Source organism: Echeneis naucrates, chromosome 12 (genome assembly GCF_900963305.1).
Source record: "Echeneis naucrates chromosome 12, fEcheNa1.1, whole genome shotgun sequence".
NCBI lineage: Eukaryota > Metazoa > Chordata > Actinopteri > Carangiformes > Echeneidae > Echeneis > Echeneis naucrates.
Window position 1 is genome coordinate 343,784 of NC_042522.1, and position 24,804 is coordinate 368,587.

Consider the following 24,804-nt stretch of genomic DNA (forward strand, 5'->3'; position numbering starts at 1 on the left):
TTGCAGTACAGATGACAAAAAGAATAAATAACTTTATATCTACAAATATCTATTAACAGATTTTTTTGTACATCATTTACAGATTTAAATTTTTTTGACTTTTTTTTTTTTTTAACTATTTAACATTCACTCTGAACAGTTTCAAAACACTGATGACCGCTCTACGTTACATCCTAACATTGGCAACTTTAAACTGAAACCAGAATCATACAGCTCACACACATACACACTAAATGTGTTTGTCTGAATTCCCTGTGGTGTCAAACAATGCTGATTCAGATAAACACCACTAACACACAAACACCAACCTTCCATTTAATGGCATAACACTTGAACTGAACTCAAAAGAACATTGTGCAAATTAAACTTTGCCTCACAGGAGCAGAGCAGCTGCAGTCACGTGGCTTTTACTCAACTTAAGTTATCTCAAGAAATTAAAAACAATTGTGTTCATCACATAGTAGCACAGTTATGATCCAGATAATTTCCTCTTACAAGGTGGGTGTGACTTTAGTTGCTCAGCCTCGGTACAAAGCTAGAGCTCCTCCTTAGCATTAATAAAAACAGTCTTAGAATAATAACAGTCAAAATAGCATTCTATTAAATAAACAACCCATTTCAGCAAATGATCTTCCAGTTGATAGTAAAAACTGTCTGATCCAACGGCCAAGTGTCCGAAAGCTCAGCACCTCAAGACTAGTCGCCACGTGAAGTCGACCAGCTTTTATCCTGGAATGTGGCATCATCATGCACCGATGCTTCTACCAACTAATGTCTACTACATCTACCAGAGCAACCTGGACCACTTAGCTGCCAATTGTACAAATCTCTACCAGCACCAAGGTTTTCAACAATAAATTAAAAGACGGGGGAGGGAGGCTGAGGCTTCAGGCGTGTTGGTGATGTTTCTGGCAGCGGAAGTGCAGGGGGAAGAAGGGCCCTTCAGCGTCACTGCCAAGGGAACTGCTGAGAGACTCTTCACCTGAACTCATTGCATCCTCACTGAAAGACAGACACATAAGCCATCAGAACACAGTCAATCAAACAAACTGAACTGTGACTTGCAGCTTTTCCATTTTAAATGTAAAAATCAAAGTAATATAATCCAGGGTTACTCTGTGAAAAGGGGCTGATTTATTAAATTGAAATCAGCTGCTGTCAGTCTGTTAACAGCTGCTCCACTACTTCAAGTTCAGGTGTCAAAATCCATGTTGATGAAAGAGCAGGGTTGATAATCTGTCTGATGTGTTCCATCAGACCAAATTTCTGTTTAAAACATTCAGCTGAGGAAAGTCCCCATGTTTAGTTCCCCTTTCTGTTTGTTCTGCAAGATGACTCAAATTACTTTAAACAAACGTGATGTCTGAGGCTGTGTGATGTCATGGAAACATCTGTTAGGGGGATGTGACCAGTAACTCGCACACCTCCCATCATACAGCTGAGATATGAGAAGCCCTAACACGCCCAGACACTCAGAGGGGTTGGTCACTGTGTTTGCATGTCATGTTGTTATAACAGAGGCTTGTGTGTTGCTGCGCAGCTGTTTGCCTCAGGAGTGTCAATATTGAAATGCTAAACTGTAACAAGAGCCATCTTAAAACTTCATTTCTGCAAAGAACTTGAGAATATTTAAATCAAGTGAGATGATGATTTGATGCTTGTTCTGATGAACTGGATCACACAGAAGAATCAGAATGAGACTTTCTAATGTTTTTATCCAGGGCTTGTTGCTAGAAAAACCGAAGCACTTGGGCGTGTGTGATGACACACCAATTTAAAAGTCCCTTAAGCTGTCAGGAATGTTTGGTATCTACCTGATCAGCCATGTGGTGTCATTTGAGTCAAGCCCAGAGCTGAGAGCTCTGATTCAGCTGTGTTGAACAATGGTCGTCTTCCAAGTAGCACCAGCTTTATTTTTTATTGTATTTATTTATTTTTATCGCTCTCTCTCCCTCCTCTCTCTCCCTATATATATATATATATATATATATATAATAAACAACAACAGCAAATGTATCAACTCCTGCTTGTTTTGTGTGTGCGAGTGTTGCTCTGACCTCTTGCTCTCATCCCAGCCTAACTCTGGGATGGTGGGCAGCTCAGGGACACTGCGGTAGCTGTGAAGGTTCTGGGCAGTTCGCCGTGACACTATCCACTGCAGCCTCTTGTGGTTTGGTTTGCTGCACTCAGGGGAAGCGTAATCTGACAGACATTGAGCCACACGTCCACTCCACAGCAGCAGCTCCCCATCTGCTATCTGAAACCAGACAGCACAGCGGATCAGTTAAGCTGCTTGGTCCTTAGCCTTGTACATTAACAGTCATTTAAAATAATCAATTTATTCAAAATAGCAGCACAGTGAGTATAAACAGGGGCCAGGATTCTGTTTCTGGGTTAGGAGGTTGTGAGAAACCAGGTTAAATCCATCTGTGTTTGTACTGAAACCTGATCAGCTGGCCATACAACACCTGAACTTTGAAATGTTTGGAAGTGGGAGGGTTGGAAAAACAAACAAGGGGCCCTGCAGAATTACTGAGACACCAACCAGCAAAGATTTGAAATAATCCTGTTCCCTTTATAAACCCAGGATGAAATGCTCAACCAATATTCTTAAATAACTACTGGCCAGCCGTCAGGCCTGTCCCTAAATAACCACATGTAAATATGTCATGGGAATACTTTGGAATCGAGCCACCACAACAAGACACCTGATTACATCACCATAGCCATAGAAAAAAAAATATTTTGGGTTAAAATGAATAAAATAACCTCACATTGTTGCTGCTGCTGAGAAAAGAATCACATCCATTAGATTTACTTTTATTTCCATTGAGAGAGAAGCTGGAATCTCGTGTCTTGTGGATGTTTCAAGATTTTCAAGACATGACAAGCTTTCCTCTAAAATTAATTTGCTGTTGATTTTCCCAGGTGTCGCTTCCCCTCACTGGATGAGCTGTTGTGTAGTGAAGTGAAGTAGTGTGCTTTTTTACCTTCAGGTGTCTCTGGATGAGATGTGCTATTTCCAACATGTCCTCTGACTGAATGGTTTCAATCTCTTGCCTCACGAGAGACAAGGCAAGGACGGATGGCTGGATGGACAAATGGACAGAGAGGGAGGAAGACAAGAAAATCAGAACCAGAATCTGGTTTATTGGCAAGTAGGTACAATGAATTTGTAGGCACTAAATTCTGAGCTGCTGTGATCCAGTGTGACCTTTGACCCACGCACTTAATTCCTACCTTTGCTTTAGAGAAGGAGATCCGGCAAAGGCAGGCTTTGAGCTGAGCCTCCAGTTTCTCAAGGTTCAGTCTCTCCTTCCTGCTGATCCAGAAACACACAGTCAGGTTACAGTGTTACCAGGTCAGACGTGTTTCCCAGACAGAATCAATGTTTGTCAACTCAAAAATGGAACCTTTTCAAAAGAGACAGGAAAATTTAAATCAACCAAATTCATTAGTAAATCATAACAAGATTCTAAGCTTCCTGAGATATTGTGAAAAACAAAACAATGGTGCTGCTGAGTTATGTAAGTGCAACAAAGCAGATTGCAGTGATGTAAATGTAAGGTATCCGTGCCAGCAGCAGCTGACAACAAATCTTATCAGTGCACTTCAGTGAGACGGTGGAGTTGGCTGACAGTTGGCTGCCCTACATAACACGGAGCAGCTCTGCTGTGGAGAAGCTCCACAACGTAAATTGGAGAAGAGTGGGATATGAACATGTTTCAATGTAGGGCTGAAACGATTCCTCGAATAATTTGACTTCCTCAAAAAATGATCAAGGAATTTCCTCTGCCTCGGGAAATCATTTAATTTTTACAGAGCATGGTATTTCGCCTGGACTACAGGTGTCTCTTGTCACTCTGTGTGTGCCAGCAAACACAAAGAAATGCCCCAAAGCTGCTGTGTGGTGGGGTGATCTACTAACAGGGTAAAGAACCCTGATCTACGATTTTAGAAGCTAAAGGTTCTTTTTTTTCTGTTCTGCAGCTTCTAAAATTGTAGATCAGGGTTTTTTACCCTGTTAGTAGATCACCCTACCACACAGCAGCTTTGGGGCATTTCTTTGTGTTTGCTGGCACACACAGAGTGACAAAAGACACCTTCACACAATGCAAAGTCAATGGCGAGATTGGGGTGGGCGGGGCTTAGATGTGCTCTGTCTCTATGGAGGAAAGATGTGACGACAACTAAAGCGATGATAAAGATAAATGTTGATTGTCTAAAAAAGGAAACCAATTGGTCATTCTTCAGTGAAATGCCTTATTTTCTCATGTATATTTGTAATTGACTAAACAAATATGTTTTATCCGATTACTCGATTTATAGATGGAATTTTCAGCAGAATACTCGATCACTAAAATATTCGATAGCAGCAGCCCTATTTCAATGTGACACAATTTGGTAAATTAAACCTTCAATGTACACTTTCCCTGATGGGAAGCTGCACATTATTTTCATAATGAGTACATGATGGACTCACCTGTCTGTGGAGTGTGAGCATGTGATCCGGAAGTACAAGTGCAGGAAGGTTAAGGCGGTGATTGCTTTGGATTTGAAGTTGAGCTTCTCTGTGATAATCTTCTCCATGCGGCTGAGGTCAGAGACAGTGAACCTGCACTGTCCTATACGGATGAGCTCGTCGGTGGGCGTCAGGTTGCACTCCTCCTCTGTCACTTTGGCCGCTATGTGGAGGCAGCTGAGGCTGATGCAGGAAAGGTGCTTTGGCTGGACCTAAGGGAGGATGAGAGATGAGTTACGAACTGTTAAAAAATGACTTGCTGAGTAAGAATTTTATTTTACAGCAAAGAAAGAGAGGCAGCTGAGAACATCACAAAAAAGCAAGTCACTCACTGCAGTGACTTTTACGTCTAATGTTCCTGTTAAAAGTTCTTTGCTTCTACCTTTGCTTTTCAACCAATGCTACAGGCCTTGGGGAAACACACAAGCAGCCAGAATGTGATGCCACAGCATAAAAACTAGTAAGTAGTATCTGGTAAGCATACCGCACCCTCATCATTGCAAGGAATCTGTCCAGCAAGTTAACAGCCAAGACGAAGGTCTGTGTGCTGTAACCAAAGAAGCTTGTCAGACTCCACAGGTCCTCCACTTTGGCATCTCTGCACTTGGCTGAGATCCGACTGTCATCCTGGGGAAAAAAAATAAGGCATGCTGGTGATTAAACTGGTTTATGTGTCACAACACTGATAAGGGGAAGAAAATGCTTCATTATTAAATATACAGCAGATGTGCTCACCTCTGTTGTGGACTCAATCAGGCTCAGTCCTGTCTCTTTAGGAAGATAATATGCCTCTTGCTCATAGTTCATTCGCAGCTCCTTTGTCAGCTTGAAGATGTCCATGTCTCAGCTGGCACCAGAAGAAATTAAATCAACTAATCACCCTGAAGAACAAGAGAGCACTAACTTTCAGATTCAACTCATAACCAAATTTTCACATAATAAGAACCACAACAACAACAACACTAATAACCGAATATTTACTAAATCAGTGGCGTGCCAACTGCTGCTTTTCTCCGTTGTAAGCAGTTGTATTTTATTGATCCGGGTCTTGTGACAGCCAAATAACTGCCATCATGTCTCTCTGGGTGTCTGTGACGGGCCGCAGCTCGGAGCCCAGCCCACTTCCCCCAGCTGGGCTCCGGTGTCACATTTCACACTCCTCCGGCCGAAAAACAAGCCAGTTTCCAGGCTTCTGAGTGTGAATAAACAGCCTGCATCGGTCCGACGGTTTAGCTCGATGCTAGCCGACGGAGCGGGGGAGGGGCTGCCCTTCGTTCCTGTAACCTTAAGCGCCATGAAATCAGGCTGAAACACCTGCATTCACAGAAAACAGCTGGGTTTTCTGTTACACGGCAATATTGATGAAATGAACCGATCAACGCGTGTCTGCTTTAAATTAAGTTTAAAAAGCAGAGAGGTCGACTGGAGTCTGCTCCGGGGCTTCAACAACAGACGAGAGATATCTGTCCTTCACGGTAAAACCACGAAAAATACCAATAAAACCCCAGTGATTAACTTAGTGCCACTGTTTCCTGACTGAGACTGGAAAATACACTTCAACACAATTTCGGTCCTTTCTGGGCGAGTTCCGTCCAAATTGTGTGACAGAAAAATATTCGTTGACGAAAAGGAGCCGTATTTATCATCCATTTTCGATTATTGGTAGCTTTTGCTCATGAAGATTGTAGACAGAATAACATCTCCATATCGATCAATACGTTCGTCTATTTTTTGTTCTTCTGATAGCCAAACCACGCAAATATAATTGGATAACTATGCGAATTAAAGTGTAATCTCGACTCTACCTGTCTTTGTGGGTTAAATCCTCATCCTCTGTTGTGTGTTCTCTCAGACTTATTTCTTTTCGCCCTCTTTCTTCCTTTCTTTTTTCTTTTGTTGATGTTCCAAATGATCACGCCCATGGCCTACGTCACTCAAGAGTAACCAATCAAATTCTAGAATTCCACAATCGAAATGACTCTTTACAGGCTAAACGCTGCTTATTAAGTCATACAGTGTTTTGATTTAATTGCTGAAAATGCATTGAATGGCTCTTACTTGAGACTGATAATGAGTGTTTAATGGCTAAAAGTGGCTGGAACTGTAAATCAGTACGTATTATGTGTGACTGTTTCCCTGTCACTCACGGGCCCATTAACCAATTGGAGAGCCCCAGTTTGCTGCGTTCAAATTGTCCGCCCAAATTGGGACGCGTTGATTGGCTGAGTTCTGACGACATTTTGGGGATTACGTAGTGCCTTTTGACCGTTTTGTCTTAATGGCTACACAAACTTTATTTTAGTGTTAGTGGTGAAGTGTGTGAGAACAGCGAGCCCGAACCAACAGCAGAGCGTACAGAGACATGTAGAGCCAGATGTTAATGCATCTAAGAATGCAGACAAACATTGTGTGTCTGACCAGCCGACCCCTGATAACCCCCTGAGGACAGCATGATTTCTCCCTGCCACCGCTGTCTGTGTTAGTGGCCATCAGGGCCAGACGCAGAAACACGTGAAGAACGTCCCTGTGTTTTCAAACAGAAGCTCACAAATCGTGTTCTCTCCGACATCACAGCAATCGACGCTAAAATTCACACATTCACGTGGCCCCTGTATCTCCGGATTATTTACCATTTGTCATTTGTGGCATATCCGACTCTTGTTGTCGTGTATGTGCTTTTTTGTTGTTGTTATTCAATACGCTGGTAAATAAATTAAGAATACGCAATAAAGTCATAAAACACTGTTAATGTCATCAAGTACAGTAGACGTTTTATATTTTTGTATCGTATAATTTTCTTATAATATTTTCTCGACAGATACAATGAGAACACCCCCCTCCGCTTTATGTGGGCGGAGCCTATCACCCTCTCTCTTCCCCCCGAGTCCCCTCCTCGGAAGTAGACGTATCTGTCTATTCCGTTCTTTTATTTTTATACATTTTTTACAGAAACTCCCCTTTCCCCGGTACTGACAGCCATGGAAGCCAAGATGGACGACTAAAGAACGGGTACCCGATTTCACCCCGTAATCAAACCTTGAATCGAGTGGACCGGATGAAATCCAGCCGTGGTTTTCTCCGCTTCGCAGGGGAGGTAAGGGCCGGGGCTCCGTCTACTTCATGGGTCTGACTCAGACATTTAAATGCCCCTCTTGTGTAGTTAGCTGTGTCGTCGCCGTGGACAAAAAGCAATATCTATTAACAAAAAGCAATTACGCATGAAATCCAACGTTTTGAACAGATATTTGTTAGAAATGTACATGTTAGCTAAATGCAGCTAACAAGTTGCTGGCGACGCCGTAGTAACTGCAGACTGTCAATGTAGCTCCAATTCAGGAAATAGCCAGGTTCGGTGCAATAATGGCAGGAAACACTTGGTAATGCACCTGCCCCGGGAGGCCCGGTGCTTCCCGGAGGAGACACGGCAAACACACGGAAATGTCAAGCCAGACAATAACTGCCCGGATCGCTGTTAGCTTGACTTCACACAGTTCGCTTCATCAATAATGGGGTAGGAAAGAGCAACTTAAATAATGTCTACCTCTGACCTTAGGGATCGAGAATGATAGGCTGAATCTGGTGCCCTAGTAGATGTCTTTTTGTATCTATCTGCCAGTATATATTGTAGTGTAATAACAGAGCGACAATAAAATGTCATATTTGACAGATAAATGAACTCAATACTGCTACAACATTACTCCAAAATCCTGGCCTGCTCATTGGATTACACCATTGACCTAACCCCATTATGGCCCAGCGCACCGGGAGGGATAAGATGGTGACAGTGATCTCAAAGTCTCTGACATGAGTCAATAAACGTCATAACAATTTGTTCATACCTTGTTTCCTAAGAGCATAACAACGGAAAATATATAATTTATAAAGAGATCATCTTTAATGCTTTCTTAAACTACCAATAATTGCTGTGACAGTGGCCGTGTTTTGGTTCGGCTGGTTTGGCTCAAGCTCTTGTAGGTGCATTAAAATCAAGTGTGTGCTGACCTTATTTGCTGTGTCACCATGCAGGTAGCTGTATCCGGTGGGGAGGTAGGCTCAACCAGGGAAGGAAAGAATGAAGTTCACCGAACCCTGGGGACACCAGAGGCTGTCTTTTCTTTTGGAAAAGGCCGCCTCTAGGGAAGCCAAAATGTGGAAGGTCTATGTGCCAAAGAAGCTCTCCTCACAGGTGAGAAGTGATTCTAAAGAGCCTGTGTTTATTATACGAAATGCATATCAATGCAGACAAAAGTTTCTTCTTGTCCATTACATGATCTCAATCCCAAACATAATGCAATACAGTCAGTCAGCAAAGGTAGTGAAGGTTCCCGTGATAGGAAAACCAGCAAAAGTATGTTTTTTACAGCTGACAAGACTTATTAGACATGACTTTTGTCATGCTCCTATGATGAAATTACCTATTACCATTACATAGTATCAATTCCACTGTTGCATGAACACAGATATCAATTGGACTTATTATTTTTGTTGTATAACAAGGTGATGAATCACCTGGTAATAAATACTGTCAATCTTCTGTGCCCAGGGACATACCTCAATGGTAGAGTGCATATATTGCATGCAGTGCGCCCAGGTTCAAACCACAGCCAAGAGGCAAAAGTAATTGTAGGTTTATGCTGGTCCGAAGCCTGGATAAATGATGAGGTTGCATCAGGAAGGGCATCCAATGTAACAACTGTAGCTGAATCAATCATGCAAGTCACGGAGCTGGAGAAAGGAGGGAAAAAAAAACAACTCTCAATCTTCTAAATGGGTGAGAGAATTTAATCAGTGGAGCTATTTTAATTTCAAGTTTGTCAATTAACTAATGAATAATTTTGTCTACTGATGAATAAAAACAACTGCAAAGGTCTATGTGACATAAATTTTGCCTACTAATGTTTCCGCACTAATGTTCATCTGCAAACCAAATAGGGCTGCACAATTAATTGAATTTTAATCACGATTTTGGCTTCCCACGATCAAATTCACGTGATTGAATCACAAAATATTTAAAATGCGTCATACTGTTCACAGAATGCTCCGTATCATAAGCTTTTTCCCACAGCCAATCTAGTGCTCCTCAGAATGATAGAAAACCTTCTTTTAGCCTCTGTCGCGCCATAACCCACTGACTGATCACGTGACTCAAGGAGCCAATCAGAGCCGTTCCCTGCATCACCATGAAGCTTAGTTTCTAGATGTATTACTAGTCGACAGTCACTGAGGGCAGAGTAACAGTGAACGTGGGGAAAGCTCCGCAGTAGATGGCAGTCGCCGGTCAGAAGATGATAAACTATCTTAAGAAAGAAAACAAAAATGTGGCTGATGGGCTTGTTCGAGAATCGGATCGTCGTCCATTGTGTGGAAGCATTTTGCATTCAAGGCAAGTGACACAAAACAATGAACAGGTCATATGCAGTTTTCTTTGTTTTATTTATTTTTATTTATTCTTTAAAGAGAAGCACTGAGCCGTTATAATGATTAATTAAGTTATAATTAATCCTGATCTCAATATTGATGAAAATAATTGGGATTATCAGTTTTTGCCATAATGTGCAGCCCTAAACCCAAATATGATGAACATGGACACAAATGTGGATAAAATAGACTGAGATGAACAAACACATAGACTTAAGGGCAATTTTGATTCGCAAACCAACCTAGACATGCATGTCTTTGGAATGTTGGGGGAAATGGTAGTACCTGGAAGAAAGCAACACAGGCATGGGGAGAGCATGCAAAATCCACCCAGAAAGGCCCCAGGCTTGGGAATCAAACCAACGGCCTTTTTGGTGTGAGGAAACAGTATTAATCACTACGCTACCATAGTGCCTGATGAAATGCAATGTATTTGTTAACTCGGGAAACTTTCAGTCTAAAACATTTTTTTTCTTCTGCCATTTATGAAATAATGTCAGTTGTTCCATGCAAGATACAGGAGAGATTATGTCAGAGGCATGTAGTAACATTTAATCAAAAAGCAGGAGGGCATCAGAAACACAGTGAGTCACTGAAGCAAAATTCAACTCTTTCCTCATCAACAGACTCAGCTGGTCTCACCCAGTTTGCATATTGAAAGAGAAGTCGTCACATGATGTCACAAATATTTAGTTTTATCACACCCTCAGCTAGTCCCACCCAGTTTCTTACATCAGATAAAAGGCATCAGGCGATCATTTTAACACTGACTTCTTTGACCATTTGTCGAATAATGTAGTTTTTAATGGCATTTTACCAAATGATCATTTTTACTTATTATTATGACAAGTCAGCTTTGTGGTTACCTTCCTTTTCAAAGAAAGGGGGAAACAAATTGGAATGGCTTTGTCCCAATTCAGAAGTTGCATCTTTTGAAGGATGCAGGCTACAAATGCAGGTGGGATCCTTTGTAGCTGTTGTGGACTGAAACAAGATGGTCTGGTCAATAGAGTTTTGCTTGTATCATCAGGTGCAATGTGTGATTTTTTTTTTTTTTTTTTTTTTTTTTTTTTAATACCCTGGTTTTAAATGTTGTGACAGTGTCTGCATATACAGGCATGCAGTATATCTACAGTAAATCTTGGAATAGGCTGGCCTACAAAGGATCCACCCGAATCTTTTCTTTTGCTAAAGTTACCATGCTAACCAGTTAGTAATGGCCAATCCCTTCAGTTCTGGTAATGACTCACTGTAGCTTTCAGCTTGCCCTAAAGAAGTAGCTGCTCAGATTATAATCTCTTTTGTACAAGTATGTCACATAAAGGTCTAAAACCTAAAGGGTACCTATGCCTTTGCCTTCATGAGAATGTTTCCTTTGACTTTTTCTCAATTTGCATCTAAATCTAGCAGAACCTGAGGACCCCTATGAACTGACATTTGATAGGGATTACCACATATGTCATTCTTCTGTGTGAATAAAATTTCCTGTTTTCACAGGCTGATAGTTGCTCTTCATAAATTGAAAAACTAATTCATTAGTAGGATACACCTGTGGCATTAATGAAGTCAGTGCTGGAGGGATTTTCTTTGTCCTCTCCAGTGTTTGGCGTATTTGCATCTCTGTTGACAGTGCTTTTGTCACCCTATTTTTTCAGTTCATTCTTGGCGTTGGTGGTGGATGTTTTCAAGTCAAATGGAATTAGCAAAGGGTTAATCTCTGACCATTAATCGCCAGCTGCTAATGCTGAGTCACAGCTGCACGTCTGTGACTCTACCAGTTTAATCTGAGCATCACATGTCAGGCAAAGAAATCACAGTTCACCATGAAACCACTGCTTCTTATTATTTTGCAGTGTTAATTAATTTGCTGGGCTAGGTTCAGTGATGTGATTGGGTTAGTAGGTATGTAGGCAATGGTAATGTAAAGTTTGAGTCTGTCTCTCTGTATGTCCATATCATATGCCACCTCTGGTCAGGGATAATGTTAATGAAGACAGAAGAAACAAAGTAGGAAAAAGCTTTGTCCATGTTTGGACGAGGGCACAGATGAAGAGGAACTGTCGAGAGATTGAGAGATAAAACAGTGTCTTTAGTTGTTCCGCCATGGGAACAACCTGGAATCATGCCAGTTGTTTTTAGTCTGGACACTTTAGGGTTTAGAGGCCAAACAGTGTCAAGTTGCACTTTAGTCAGCCAATGGGGTCTGTTGCACCCTGATCTTTGACCTCTGTAGGTAGTCCTTTGAGTTCCATACTGTGAACACTTTTTTCTAAAAAGAATTCAAAAGTACGGACAGGACATTTTATTGTCATATTTGTAGGCAATGCTAAAGGTTGCGGGAAGTAAACATGGACCTGTCTTCACAGGCAAGAAATAACATGACCACATTAGACCAGTCTTGGCTTCTCTTTGCTGATTTCAAACTGTAAATACACCCTAAACATACTAGTCCCTTTGTACATCTAAAAACAAGGTTAAAATCTAGAGGTGACAGGACCTTTTGTGATGGCTGCCCCATGGCTCTGGAACAGTCTCCCCTTCTATGTTAGATCTTCCCAGGCCCTACAGGTGTTTAAATCTTCCCTGAAAACCCCCTTTTCCTCCCTGACATTTCATCCTGCCTGAACACTAACTATGTTTGCTGTAATATTCTGTGTGTTGTTTTTTTTTTTTCTTGCTTCTATTTATTATTTCTATTATGTTTTTAACCTTTGTACAGATTTTGGTTGGCTGCTGTTTTAGATTTGCTCTAGAAATAAATTTGACTTGACTTGACTTGACTTTGACTATAGATCAGACCTTTTTTGAGACAATAACAACATGATGACAGATGAGTAATTGACTTTCAACCACGCCATGCCGATGTAGACGCAGGTCCTCACCCTGTTTTTAAATGCACACAGCACAGAGGAACCTGTTTTCAATGAGGTCCATGCCAGTGCGGGGTCAGTAGTGGACTTCGGGTGAGTCGGAGGGCAGGCTTCTTTACCATCCTGCCAAAGTGAGCCTCATTATAAGAGTGTGTGGTGTGTTACACAATGTGACACCCCCCCAGCATTATGACTGGAGGCAGAGCCCCCTCAAGACAAGGGGGATATGAACAGGGTGCTCGACGCCGTCAGGATGTCATGCGCCGTTTATAAAGACAACTAAAGATTCATTTTTGCACATTTCCTTTTAATATTTCTGCAATTCCCACCATTACATTTCTTCTTTGTCTAGAATCCTCCGTCAGGTGGTTGATTGCTTGTATTGCCTCCCTTTGTAGCTGCAGGACTGTATCAGGACTGTACCCGACAGCCCACAGCGGTTCACAGCTGCAGCAACCTGTTGCCACTCACTTTGCTTCCTTTGGTTTGTGATTCCGGTGCTGTGACCAAACTGGATGGTTTTTCAGGCCTCCACCTCACCGACAAGCGTCTCCACTTCCGCGTTTTTGTTGTTTCTAACAAGACTTGTATCTGACTCTTATTTAATATGCAGGCTGCATTCATGAGGTGCTTTGCTTTGAACATTTATGGTTAAAAATGGGCATATACAAGGCACGAAATGAAGCCGACAGTGTGATTTATGAAGGAAAGTTTGCTTTAAATGTGCGTATGCAGTATTTTCTAAATGTGAATATTTTTTGGCATACGCAATCTTTGGCTTTTAGGCATACACACACTTTTAGTAAGGATCCTACGCACAGTTTTATAAATAAGGCCCCAGGTGATTGGCTGAAGCAAGTTTGGTCTTACTCTGTCAGGTCCTGTATGAAAACCAGGCCAAGTGTTGCCCTGAAATAGCAAAGATTGCAGAGAGAAAAGACTACAGATGACCTGTTTTGGGTGTTTGGAGGTTTCCTCTCGCTAGAAACAGTTTCTTTTGTGCCAGTTTGAATTTTGCTCAGAATTGGCTGTTGGTTTTATAAAACGATGACAAAAGAATCTAATGTTGTTGTTTTTTTGTTGTTTGTTTGTTTTGTTTAGGGTTTTTTCCAGCTATTTAACAGTGACCCAGTTATTAAAACAAAAAGAATTACTGAATTGTCAAGGCTAACTGTAGGAGCTAAAGCTAACCAAGGCTAACATACATCCACCAACTACATTTTAAGCCCATAAAATGGGGCAGACATGAAACGTTTGGGCCATTAAAAGCCATTTTAAAGCGTAACATTTTAATTGCTATTAGGTTAAATGATGAACCATAAACCAGCCGACTCTGACTGCCCGGTCTGGGCTGATGTGTAGCTCGTTTTTTCTTTTCTGCAGCTTCAAAAAACTCAGATCAGGGCCCTTTACCCTGTTAGTAGATCACCTGACCACACAGCAGTTTTGAGCATTCATGTTTGCTGGCATATGGACACTATAGTCTGGACGAAATGCGATGCTCTTTAAAAAATAAAGAGATTCCTCGAGGCAGAGGAAGATCTTCAATCATTTTTTTGTAATCGAAGTACTCAAATTATTCGAGGAATTGTTTTACCCCTAATATCTAGTTATTTGGTTCTTGAATAACTTTCTAAATTGCAAAACCTACTTTTTGTCAGGATCACAAGAAAAAATTAAATGAGAAAACAAGATTAATTTTCAACAAGTTTGACCTTTTTTGATCTACATTTATAGCCTTCTACACTCAAGTAGGAACCAAAGCAAGCAATAACTAAGTCAGAGAAAGCACAAAATTAACTTCAGCCTGTTTTTATATTAGACAGAATCAACATTATCATAATATGTTCTGCAGTTCATGGGACAGTGGTGTTGATGTTGATCACCCTGTTGTTTGCTGTAGGATGCAGATATCTCCCCTGCTCAGCGGGACGAGGCCGTGCAATGGTTGACGGAGCTCCACAGCAGGCTGCAGCTCTACCCAGAGACCCTGGTGTTAGCTGTTAGCATCCTGGACCGCTTCCTTGCCCCCATCAAGGTATTTAAGCCCTACCGCTCCCACTGGTGCAGCTGTTATAATCATTATCAGGGAGGAGACAGCTACCAAGTGGCGCTACGAGAAGAAGAGGCTCAACTTAAAACCACTGTTAATGCTACTACTGGTAATATATATAGGTTTTTGTTATATCTATGTCGCATTTGAGCCACTCTGATTATTAGAGACATTATTTAGTGAAACAAAATTCTGATAACAGATTATTTACAGATTATTTATGTAAATGTGCCTGAACAAGCTTTAAAATTCTTAATTTTACTTGATTTAGGGTTTGTTGAAGGGTGCAACTTAGAAAGTTGATAAAGAATCTGCAGTATAAACTGAGGCCCAGAGACTCGAACACTTTGTTTTGTATTGTTTTGGATTTTCAGTTATTTTCAGGTGATTGTCAGTGTTTACAAAGAAACAGGAAGTACCAGTTCTGAACAACCTGCCAACTCACGACCATCCCAGACAATAGACAGGAAGATTTCAAATGAAGGAGAAAAAGTTCCAGGATCATCTGTATTCAGACTTTTCCTAATAGAAGACATGCTGTTTCACATCTTTCATTCTTGTTTGTTATTCAATTCTTATACAAAAATGCTGATTCATGTTCTGAACTATCAGAAAGAAATGCCCACTGGTTATAAGTGGCTGAAGCAGATACTGATCAGTGCTACAGTGATACAAACACAAGGTGATTTTCTGCAAATAAGGGGAACCTTTATATGTTTAACTTTTGGAAGTAACTGTCGCTCTTCTACAACTGACAGATTACGGTCTATTCACAATATTAAGAATTTTTTGGATTTAAATTCTAAATTGATGGTCCACATTAATCTTCATTTCTTGGAGGTGCTGAGCTACAGCAATGAGAGACGTGCCAGAACAACTTCAACATGGTCTTTAGTTAATTAATCAATTAAATTAATCAATAATTAATATCAATTAAACTTAATTTGTATTTGTATTTTTTCATACAAATCAGAAACGCTCCAAATGTTTCACAGACAAATAAGGCAAAAAAAGTTAGATAAAATTAAAAACTAATAAAAGCCGTAACACATAGAAAACAATAGATACAATACGTAATAAAAAATGTGTAACAATGAAACAGTACACTTCACAGCTCTAACAGCTCAGAGTACAAAAGCCAAAAATAACCTCACCAAAGATTTTTGTCCTGCACTGCAGAAAAACTAACTGCACAGTTGATTGTACTATATAATATAAATTACAAAAGTATTATTTGTGTAGTGCTTAAAGGAATATGATTGTTTCATACATTTTCAGTGAAAATTAAAATTAACTGATAAAATGTAAAACTGATTCCTAGACTGAAAGCATGTGATATATGTGACACTCCAAGTATAAAAATAAAAGTTTAAATCTGTCCGGAAGCTCACTAGAAATCCTGAACTCATCCTGAACTCTCAGCTATTGTGCATTTTACAACTGCTGTTACAGGGATATCCACCAACACTGTGAAACAGCTAACTCAAATAATCATAATTTACAGACATCACTACCGGACTCTTAAGACAATTTCAGAAACACAAACACAAATGTGTTTGTTTCAGCTCTGACCTATTTCACTGCTACTGCTGCTGAGAAGACAACCCCCACCCCCCCCCCACCATAGCAAGTTGCTGTCACTCCCATACTTCACTGCAGTGACACAGTGCTTGGAGTTCAGCCCAAAGGGCTCAGTTTCTGTCTCATCAGACCGGTCTTTTTCCCAACACTCTTAAATGCATCTGAACAAGGCAAAATATGTTAACGTAGCCCAGTAGAGGATTTTTGGGGGTTTTTTGTAAACAAAGTTGGCATTATGTGCTCAGTGTGTATATTTATGCCCTTTCTAGGTATAAATACTGTGCCCTCAGAAAAGATCTGTGCACATTTGAAACTGCTAGTTATAACATTAGTCGTGTTAGCTGATTTCTGACCTTTTATGGTCACCTACATACGCACCATACTTCCAGCTGTCAGTCACAGTGGCAGTTTTTCACATGATAGCATGCGAATTGATAGCAAAAACAGACCTGTCGGATGACTTCAACACGCTTATGTAAAACTGCCTCAAAGGATGATATTGATTTACTGATTTTCTTCAGGCCCGTCCAAAGTACCTCCGCTGCATTGCCATTGCCTGCTTCTTCCTGGCTGCCAAGACATGTGAGGAGGACGAGGTGAGCATCAACACAATATGAATACGCACAATCAAACAATAGCAACTGTGACGACTTGGATATCTGCACTGATGCCTCACAAATGATCCTATATTTTTGTGTGTGTGTGTGTCAGTGTGTGCCCTCTCTGAAGGAGCTGGCTGCCTCCAGCAGCTGTGGCTGTTTGCCGTCAGAGATCCTGAGGATGGAAAGGATCATCCTGGACAAGTTGAACTGGGACCTGCACACTGCTACAGCACTAGACTTCCTGCATATCGTAAGTCTCTAACAGCCTTTCGCCATGTATGGCATCTAGGCCACAGCCAAGGCCTTCAATATTAAAGGTGTGTTAGATTGATTTGTAGTAAAGTGTTCACAGCTTTTGAACACTGAGATCTGTCATCAATGAATAACTGTGTATCTGTCAGTTCAGCTGGTGTCATCTGGTGGAAAAGGAAGGTAGTGCTCCTATGTGTTTTTTACTTCTTTTTTAAATTTATTTGACTTTACTTTTTACTTACTCATTAATCTATCTTCAACCGCTTATCCATTTCTGGGTCACAGATCCCAACTCACATTGGGTAAGGGCAGGGTACACCCTGGACGGGGCCAACATATAGAGAAAGACAACCACATGCACTCACACTCACCTAAACATGCATGTCTTTGGACGGTGGGTGGAGGACATGCAAACTCCACACAGCAAGGCCCAGGAACCGAACTTGTGACCTTTTTATTGTACCCTGCACAAATGAGGGCAATTATAGGCCATCATACATTTTACCATTATACTAGGGCCATTATAAATAATCACAATCGGTTGATCAGAGGTGTTGCCCCCACAGTTTACTTCAATAAATGTAAATCAGGTTCAGTAGTAAAATCTCTTTTCTTTCCTTTGTTTGTTTTTATGGATTCTGTTTTCTTCTTCGTAACCATTTGTACCCTCTTGTGTTCACAATCTCCCATAGTTCCATGCAATGGTGCTGTCGTGTCGTTCTGGGTTTTTGGACTCTTTGTTAGGACTGAACCATTCTCAGCACCTCACGCTGCTCACACAGCGGCTCTGCCACTGTCTGGTTGACCATACGCTCATGCAGGTACATACACAAGTTTATTATTTGCAGCATGAGTAATTTTTGGTTCCTGAAGCTTTTCACCTACCAGGACACTGAGCAGGTTTGTCTCTTTCTTTGTTTCTGTAGCTCAGAGGATCCATGCTGGCCTTGGCCCTTATTACCCTGGAGCTGGAGACCTGCTGTCCTGATTGGCTGGCTCTAACCATTGACCTGTTGAAGAGGGCACAGGTACCAGACTTACTGTAACTCAGTATTATGTACATGGTCATGAGTAAAGCTTTTAGGAGTGACTTGACGTAAACAAACTACAGTTTAATGAAGAGAAAGCAGCAAGCTGATATTCAGCTTCTTTGGAAAAACTGCATCTACAGCTTCTTAAAAACTTATAGAATTTGTACATACTGCTATACTGATGCAGTAGAAAAAAAGAAGACTGGAGAATTCAACTGCAGAGTAGCTGGAAAACTAGTACAGCTTGGTAGACTGCCTGTAAAATGAGGAGTAGCTCTAATCCCACACTTAGCAACCATACCAATCCAGTAACATTGTATTTGGCTAAGCAGTGGTGGAAATATGATCAGGTAGTCTGGGACATTCACCATTATAGAACTGCCCTGGTTGTAATGATAAAAATAAAAGGAAGGAAAGAAAACTAAAATTCTGAAACACGGCTGAAAAAACAAGAAGAGCAAAACAAAGACCAAGAAAAAAACAAAGTAATATCATGAGTTTTTTTTTTAAACTGGTCAGTGACTTTGAATCAATCTGTTTCTATTTGTTGGTGCTGGTACCAGGTGTAATCCCCCTCCTTTATTGACCTTATACCTGTTTTCATTTGGAACTAAAATTCAATAAATTGTATTCACACCTGTGTCCTAAATGTAATCCTATTTTACTATGATGTCTCTCAGATCGACAGCTCCGAGCTGATTAGGAGTCGAGAGCTGGTGGCTCGTAGTCTGTCCACACTGAGAGCTTCCCTTCCTCCCAACACTGTCTATATCTACCAACCCCTGCAAATGCAATCCACTCCACAGCACACTGTCCAGGACACTACGCTCCCCTACTGCACACTGGGTAAAGTTATCATTCAGTTAGCATGGTGGAAGCTGAAGACTATTTCTCTATTCTGTTTGAAGCTAACTGTTCAAGGTTTCATCTGTATCTTCTGCTACCAGCAATGATGTGATAGAGATAAGGATTTTCTTTTTTTTTTTTTTTTTCAGTACAAATAATTATTTAACTATTTCTGTAATTTTTCTCTTCAGGGACCCTCACTTCCACCGCAGTGTCTTCCTGGAACCACAGTCGCCCTGGAGGGAAGAGGGGGTGTCCGCAGCCTTGTAGCGCCACCTTCTCCCCCTCAAACAGCAACATCCCAAGTCTGCTCCCCCCACCCAAAAACCTCCACTATCGTAACTGCCTGCAGAAGGTCACATTGCGCTCCAAGGCCTCCGCCAAGCGCAAGGTAGCACCATGTCATTTTCTACATTATGTGAAGAGTTGATGAACCAATGATTGAAGCTGTCTGGACTAACTAATAGATTCAAAATCCATTCACAATTCATCGCAGCTGTTTTGATAAGTTAAGTTTATAGCTAAACTTGCCTTAAACTGCCATTTTTAAGCCTCCAGTTTGTAAGTTGATCATCACAACCAATCGCCCCCTGATGGTTATTTTTTTTTATTAAGTGATGCAATACAGGACAGAACAGGTGAGAGACATGATAAACGTATCCAGTTAATACAGTGAAGACAGGACGAACAAAAACAAAAGACAAAACAGAGACAAGCAGGAACTAGTGGTTTATTTTCACATTATATGTTGAAGGTGTTGAAGGGCAGTGTGAATATGTGTGTGCCTGCGTGTATACATTGTTTTGTATGATTCTACCAGCTGCATGACAGAAGTGTGTGTGTGTTGAGAGGCAAAAAATTGGAGATGGCTTGAAAACAACTGGAGTAGGGAAATGTACAAAAGTGAAATTATTGAGGGGATTGGACTAATTGAAAAATAAAATCAACATTGAAATAAATAAATAACATTAAATAAACAAATACCCCCCCCTCCCTTAAATTAAGTTTATCTTTGTCAGGTTTTTGTGGCTTTTGTGATTCTTTAGTGTATATTAAAGGAAAGGCGAGGAGAGGGAAGGAGCTAGCCGACTGGGGACACCTCTTCCATGCATACAAAAACACAAACAAAAAAAAAGATTTAAAGCAATTGTGGTGTAAGGGCAAGGTGAGTGTTGCTGGGGTGTGTGTATTCTCTGCTATACGTGTGTAATCATAAAGTTGTATATGTAGCAGTAGTAGTTGTAGTAATAATAATAATAGTATAATTACTGTAATAGCACTACAATAATAACAGTATATAAATAATAATAACTTAAGTATATAATGATTGTAAACATAAGTAAATAATTTGTCGGGGCAGTATTATTATCATTACAATGCCATTTTCAACACCGTCAACATGTTATATTTATCGTGACACGATTGAATGATGATTGAATATTAGGTGTTAAAGAACAGAAATGATAGTACTAAAAACAACAACAATAACATTTATGGCAACAAAAGGAGCAGCAATTAATACTAATAAATAATAATTCTAGATACTACTAATAATAATAAGAAGAAGAACAGTAGTGATGGTGACCTTAATAGTGGTGGTAGTAGTAGCAACAACAACAGCTTTTATATAGCTTTTATATATACAGTAATGACAAAAATAGTGATTAGAATAATAACTATCAATAGTAATAACAACAAGAATTATTATTATTGTCATTATTGTCACTACCACCACAGCTTTTAACCACAATCATAATAACAATAATAGCAATAAGTAAATAGTAATAAAAAAAAACACACAGTATCAAAACAGTAATGACAGTGACCTTAATAATGACAGTAGCAGTAATAGTAACAATAGTACTAACATAACATTTGTATGTTATATATTGATAGAACCCAAAAAACCCTCAGCAAAGCATTGATAATAATAGTAATAACAGTAATGACAACAATAACATAATAATGCTCTCCCTACCATGTTTCTTTTATCCCCTTTTTTCTCAAATATTAATCAATTAGCATTATTGAGTCATAATCATAATCACCACCATGAATAAATAAGTATACAGGTAAATAAATAATATATATCTATAAAACAGTGCTATAATAAAGTAATAACAATCTTAGCCATGACAAGAGTAATCATAACAATTAGATAATTATTATGAATAATCTTTAGTCATTAGTTATGTCATTGTTGGATTATATTTCCCTTGTAATCCTTCCCCTGATGGTTATTAGATCCAATGTAGATTTAACACTCTTAATTATAGCTTCACTATATAGCCTACATCCATTTCATTAGCAGTATGTGATTCCACCTTCTCATGTGTAAAGGTTACTGGCTTATCAGTCATGTGATGGACTAAATGATCAATTGATTATTTGAGACAGTTATGATAGTAATTGATAGTGAAAACAATTGGCATTTGTGCTTTATTTACAATACATGTCTGACTGTGAGTTCAGGTGGAGGAGATGGAGGATGACGACTTCTATGATGGCATCAAACGCCTATACAATGAAGATGTTACCACCACCATCGCCGTCCAGGATGGGGCAATAACATCAAATGGAGGAGGAGGAGGCCTGAGCACCTGCAGTGTCCTGTTGTCCAGACAGGAAGGCAGTTCTTCCCCCTGCCCGCCTCTGCAGCCAATCAGTGCCTCGTAGCGACAGGAGCTGTTGACCAAAACCACATCAACACCAACATCAGATCAAACTCCTCCTGTCTAAGTGTTCAAAATTATATTGGATTTTGGCCACACGACAACATCTAGACTGCTCTTCTGGTAACAGTGCTGGGCAGCTCCCTCAGCAATAGTCAACCTAGAAATAAGAGAGAGATTTAGTTCAGTGTTTGCGACTGCATTAATAAGCAATACAGAGGCAGCTCATTTGGGAAAGCTGCCCATCAGAGTCGCCAGAGGGAACTGTCCTTCATGTTGCTGTTTTCAAACATACAGCGAGGAATGATGTCAAAGGTTGACTTGGTTTTGGTGTGAATAACCCCACTGTGACCTTGAGCTGTTCAGCTGCCCTGAGGTCAGTTCCCATCATCCCATGCAGCAGGAAAACAGAGCCCAAAAAACTCAAAAAACAAAAAATTGCTGCTACTCTCTGATTAATAACATTTGTTGGAGAAGTTTTACAAAAGGTTTAAAAAAAAAGTAATAAATCTAAAATGTTTCCTAAAAAAAAATAGAATTGACATCTGACCCCATGTATCACACGCTATCCTGTTTTTTCAGTTTGTCAACTTGCATTTGTTGTCCACATTTTCAACTTTCTTCTTTCATTTCACATATTTATGTTTTTACTGTCTCCTTTCCTTCCATCACTCACTGCATGGTTTCATCTCTATTTATGTCTTCATTGAGTCTAAATCCAAATAAATTTAAAGTATGAATGTTGCTGTATAGGTCATTATATCTAGCCCAGATAGAAAAAAAAAATTATTAATTATTTTTTGTTTTCTAGTGAAGTGCAATTTGACTGTCAACAAGATGCTGATGTAAAAAATGTTCCTATGAATACCTTTGTTGTGTTTCCTTTCCTGCTCAGCTTGTTTGACTGAATGAAAGTTTCTCAGGTTGTTTTATTCACCCAAGAATTATTAATTATGAGAGATGTGGCACTTTAATCTGAGTTGGCTGCCTAATGATCATTCGTTTTGCAGCTAAACTCGGCGATAACAGATAAATGATTAATTAGTGCAGCATTAAGTTACCGCAGCTTGTTGCTGGAAATGCCATAAATCAGGTATGTCTGTGACTTTAAAACCAACAAACGGGTATTTCTCAATTTAAACCATTAAACCTGTGAGTATGGAGCTCCTTTGAAAGTTAACTGGAAGTCATGGATACAATTGGTGCACAAATCAGAAGAGGGTTTGTGGTTTCACTGCTGGAGCACCCAGAAGAAATTTCAGTTTTAATAATATTCAAATGTAATAAAACAACCTGGAGATCAAAAGCATTTTAATTGTGCTAAGAGAGAGAAAATGTGTTCGTTGAGCTGTCTCAGAAAAAGAACTAAAGTGACAATGTTTAAAAAAAAAAAAAAAAAAAGCTTAAACAACACGCTCTGTTTTTATCTTTTGAAGTTTTGTTTTAAATATTATTCCTGCAAAAAGCTCTGTTGTTCCTGCTGTATTGGCTGCTGGTGGCTGCTCCAGGTCCCTGTTCCAGGTTCCTGAAGACACCATGGCACCAATAAAGAGAAGATTATGAAAACTGACTGAGGGCTCTGTCTTCATTCTTTCTTTTCTTTTTGAATTCACAAACATTTGAATGCTACATTTAGGGCCGAGTGTTATCTAGCAGAATTAAATTACTTTGAGTACAAGACAGCCTATGGTGAGCATTTGGTGATGTTTGGGGTCCGCAAGGGGAGTCAAGAGGAGTTACTCACAGGCATAGCCTTTGTCTCCTAGCAGCATACCAGAGAGTTTGCCTGATAATACAAGATATAATTTATAAAACTACAGTGCAGAGTGAAACACTCATAGAGTACAAGGTGCTTACAAATAAAATGTGTGGCTTGCCTTGAGAGGGTCTCTCGTAAACTGGACTAGCTTGAAATCATGGACTGAGCCAGGCCACTTTGCCTCTAAAATACTGACAAGGCTGTTAGCATCACAGATCATCTGAAAGGATAAGATGGAACCTATTAAGGTCATTTAATGCACAGAATTAATTTATGTAGGTGATAATAACCACAAATCACTCTTACCTGAACATTGATGCTGTGGAAGGATTTCCTGTTGATGTAATCTCCCTCATTTTCCTCTGAGGGGCGTTTGATTCTGATATGGGTGCAATCCACTGCACCAATGACTTAAGGGAAAGCTGTAACAAAAAATAGTGATTATCCAGCTCTGACTGAGAAAAATTACAAACTAATGGTTACAAGTTGAAATTGATGCTACCTGCAGCATTGCAAAACTCCTTGCTGTCATGGGGTCCTCTGTGGCCATTATCATTAGCATAGCAATACAATACAAAGCCGTTACAGTAAAAATACCACATGAATGAATATAAAAACACTGTTGCAATGACAGTCAACTTCAATGAAATGACACATGACAAAATATCAGCAATTGTAAATACCTCAGACCACTTTTTAGACCACTGATAGTCTTCATTGACACACAGAACAAGAAATCAGTGCTCCAGAACTGCAGTCAGTATGTTAAATGCCAAACGTCCCAGTCCTTGTGTGTGCGGTTGTGTCTAAAGCGGTAGAGTACTTCTTCTAAATTTGTGGTCATTATCTTGATCACAGATAATGATGATATCATTATCAAACAAAAAAGTGCAACAAATAAAGCACTTAAAGTGCGTCAACAGTAGCCTTTTTAAGCAATAGAATAGGTCAACACATGAAAAAAATAATTTCAAAAAAGTAACAAGAGGTAACGGGTGTGGCTCAGAAGCTGGTTAGCATTTTCTAAGCTCTGTTGGCAAGTACTGCCCTGTGGCCATCTTGGAGGCCTTGATGACTTCTGAGGGGGGCTCCCATCTGAAGCAGGGCTCCAGGTCGGCCATTTTGATGGCCATTATCGAGGACAGGGTGCCATTCAATGCCAGGCTACTTCTGAGTTTAGTTTTGTTCAGTCCCACAA

The 24,804-nt window shown here is 40.1% G+C and overlaps 2 protein-coding genes across 3 annotated transcripts; one reads left to right on the forward strand and one right to left on the reverse strand.

Moving 5' to 3' along the window:
• Positions 1-48: 48 nt before the first annotated feature.
• Positions 49-6,430, reverse strand: ccng2 (cyclin G2). Of its 2 annotated transcripts, none has more exons than XM_029515433.1 (8): positions 6,328-6,430; positions 5,258-5,403; positions 5,012-5,149; positions 4,484-4,734; positions 3,241-3,319; positions 2,991-3,089; positions 2,058-2,257; positions 49-1,002 (listed from the first exon to the last, which is right to left on the reverse strand). In XM_029515433.1, exons 2-8 carry the CDS (start codon positions 5,360-5,362, stop codon positions 888-890), a joined length of 987 nt encoding a protein of 328 aa, XP_029371293.1. In that variant the 5' UTR covers positions 5,363-5,403; positions 6,328-6,430; the 3' UTR covers positions 49-887. The 2 variants fall into 2 exon arrangements, with proteins under 2 accessions (XP_029371293.1, XP_029371292.1); XM_029515432.1 differs by having other exon boundaries at positions 3,241-3,322.
• Positions 6,431-7,388: 958 nt separating this feature from the next.
• ccni (cyclin I) lies at positions 7,389-23,315 on the forward strand. Its single transcript, XM_029516147.1, has 10 exons — positions 7,389-7,616; positions 8,549-8,708; positions 14,714-14,848; positions 16,966-17,040; positions 17,156-17,296; positions 17,991-18,119; positions 18,225-18,326; positions 19,010-19,175; positions 19,367-19,566; positions 21,648-23,315. Exons 2-10 carry the CDS (start codon positions 8,595-8,597, stop codon positions 21,849-21,851), a joined length of 1,266 nt encoding a protein of 421 aa, XP_029372007.1. The 5' UTR covers positions 7,389-7,616; positions 8,549-8,594; the 3' UTR covers positions 21,852-23,315.
• The last annotated feature ends 1,489 nt before the right edge of the window (positions 23,316-24,804 follow it).

Excerpts from the sequence above, each read along its gene's own strand:
- ccng2 (XM_029515432.1), bottom strand. The coding sequence starts at position 5,362 with ATGGACATCTTCAAGCTGACAAAGGAGCTGCGAATGAACTATGAGCAA. Across the intron at positions 4,735-5,011 it reads GATTCCTTGCAATGATGAGG|GTCCAGCCAAAGCACCTTTC; the intron begins GTGCGGTATGCT and ends ATCCTCCCTTAG. Across the intron at positions 1,003-2,057 it reads GGCTGGGATGAGAGCAAGAG|TGAGGATGCAATGAGTTCAG; the intron begins GTCAGAGCAACA and ends TCTGTCTTTCAG.
- ccni (XM_029516147.1), top strand. The coding sequence starts at position 8,595 with ATGAAGTTCACCGAACCCTGGGGACACCAGAGGCTGTCTTTTCTTTTG. Across the intron at positions 19,176-19,366 it reads GCTCCCCTACTGCACACTGG|GGACCCTCACTTCCACCGCA; the intron begins GTAAAGTTATCA and ends TTTTCTCTTCAG. Across the intron at positions 19,567-21,647 it reads AGGCCTCCGCCAAGCGCAAG|GTGGAGGAGATGGAGGATGA; the intron begins GTAGCACCATGT and ends CTGTGAGTTCAG.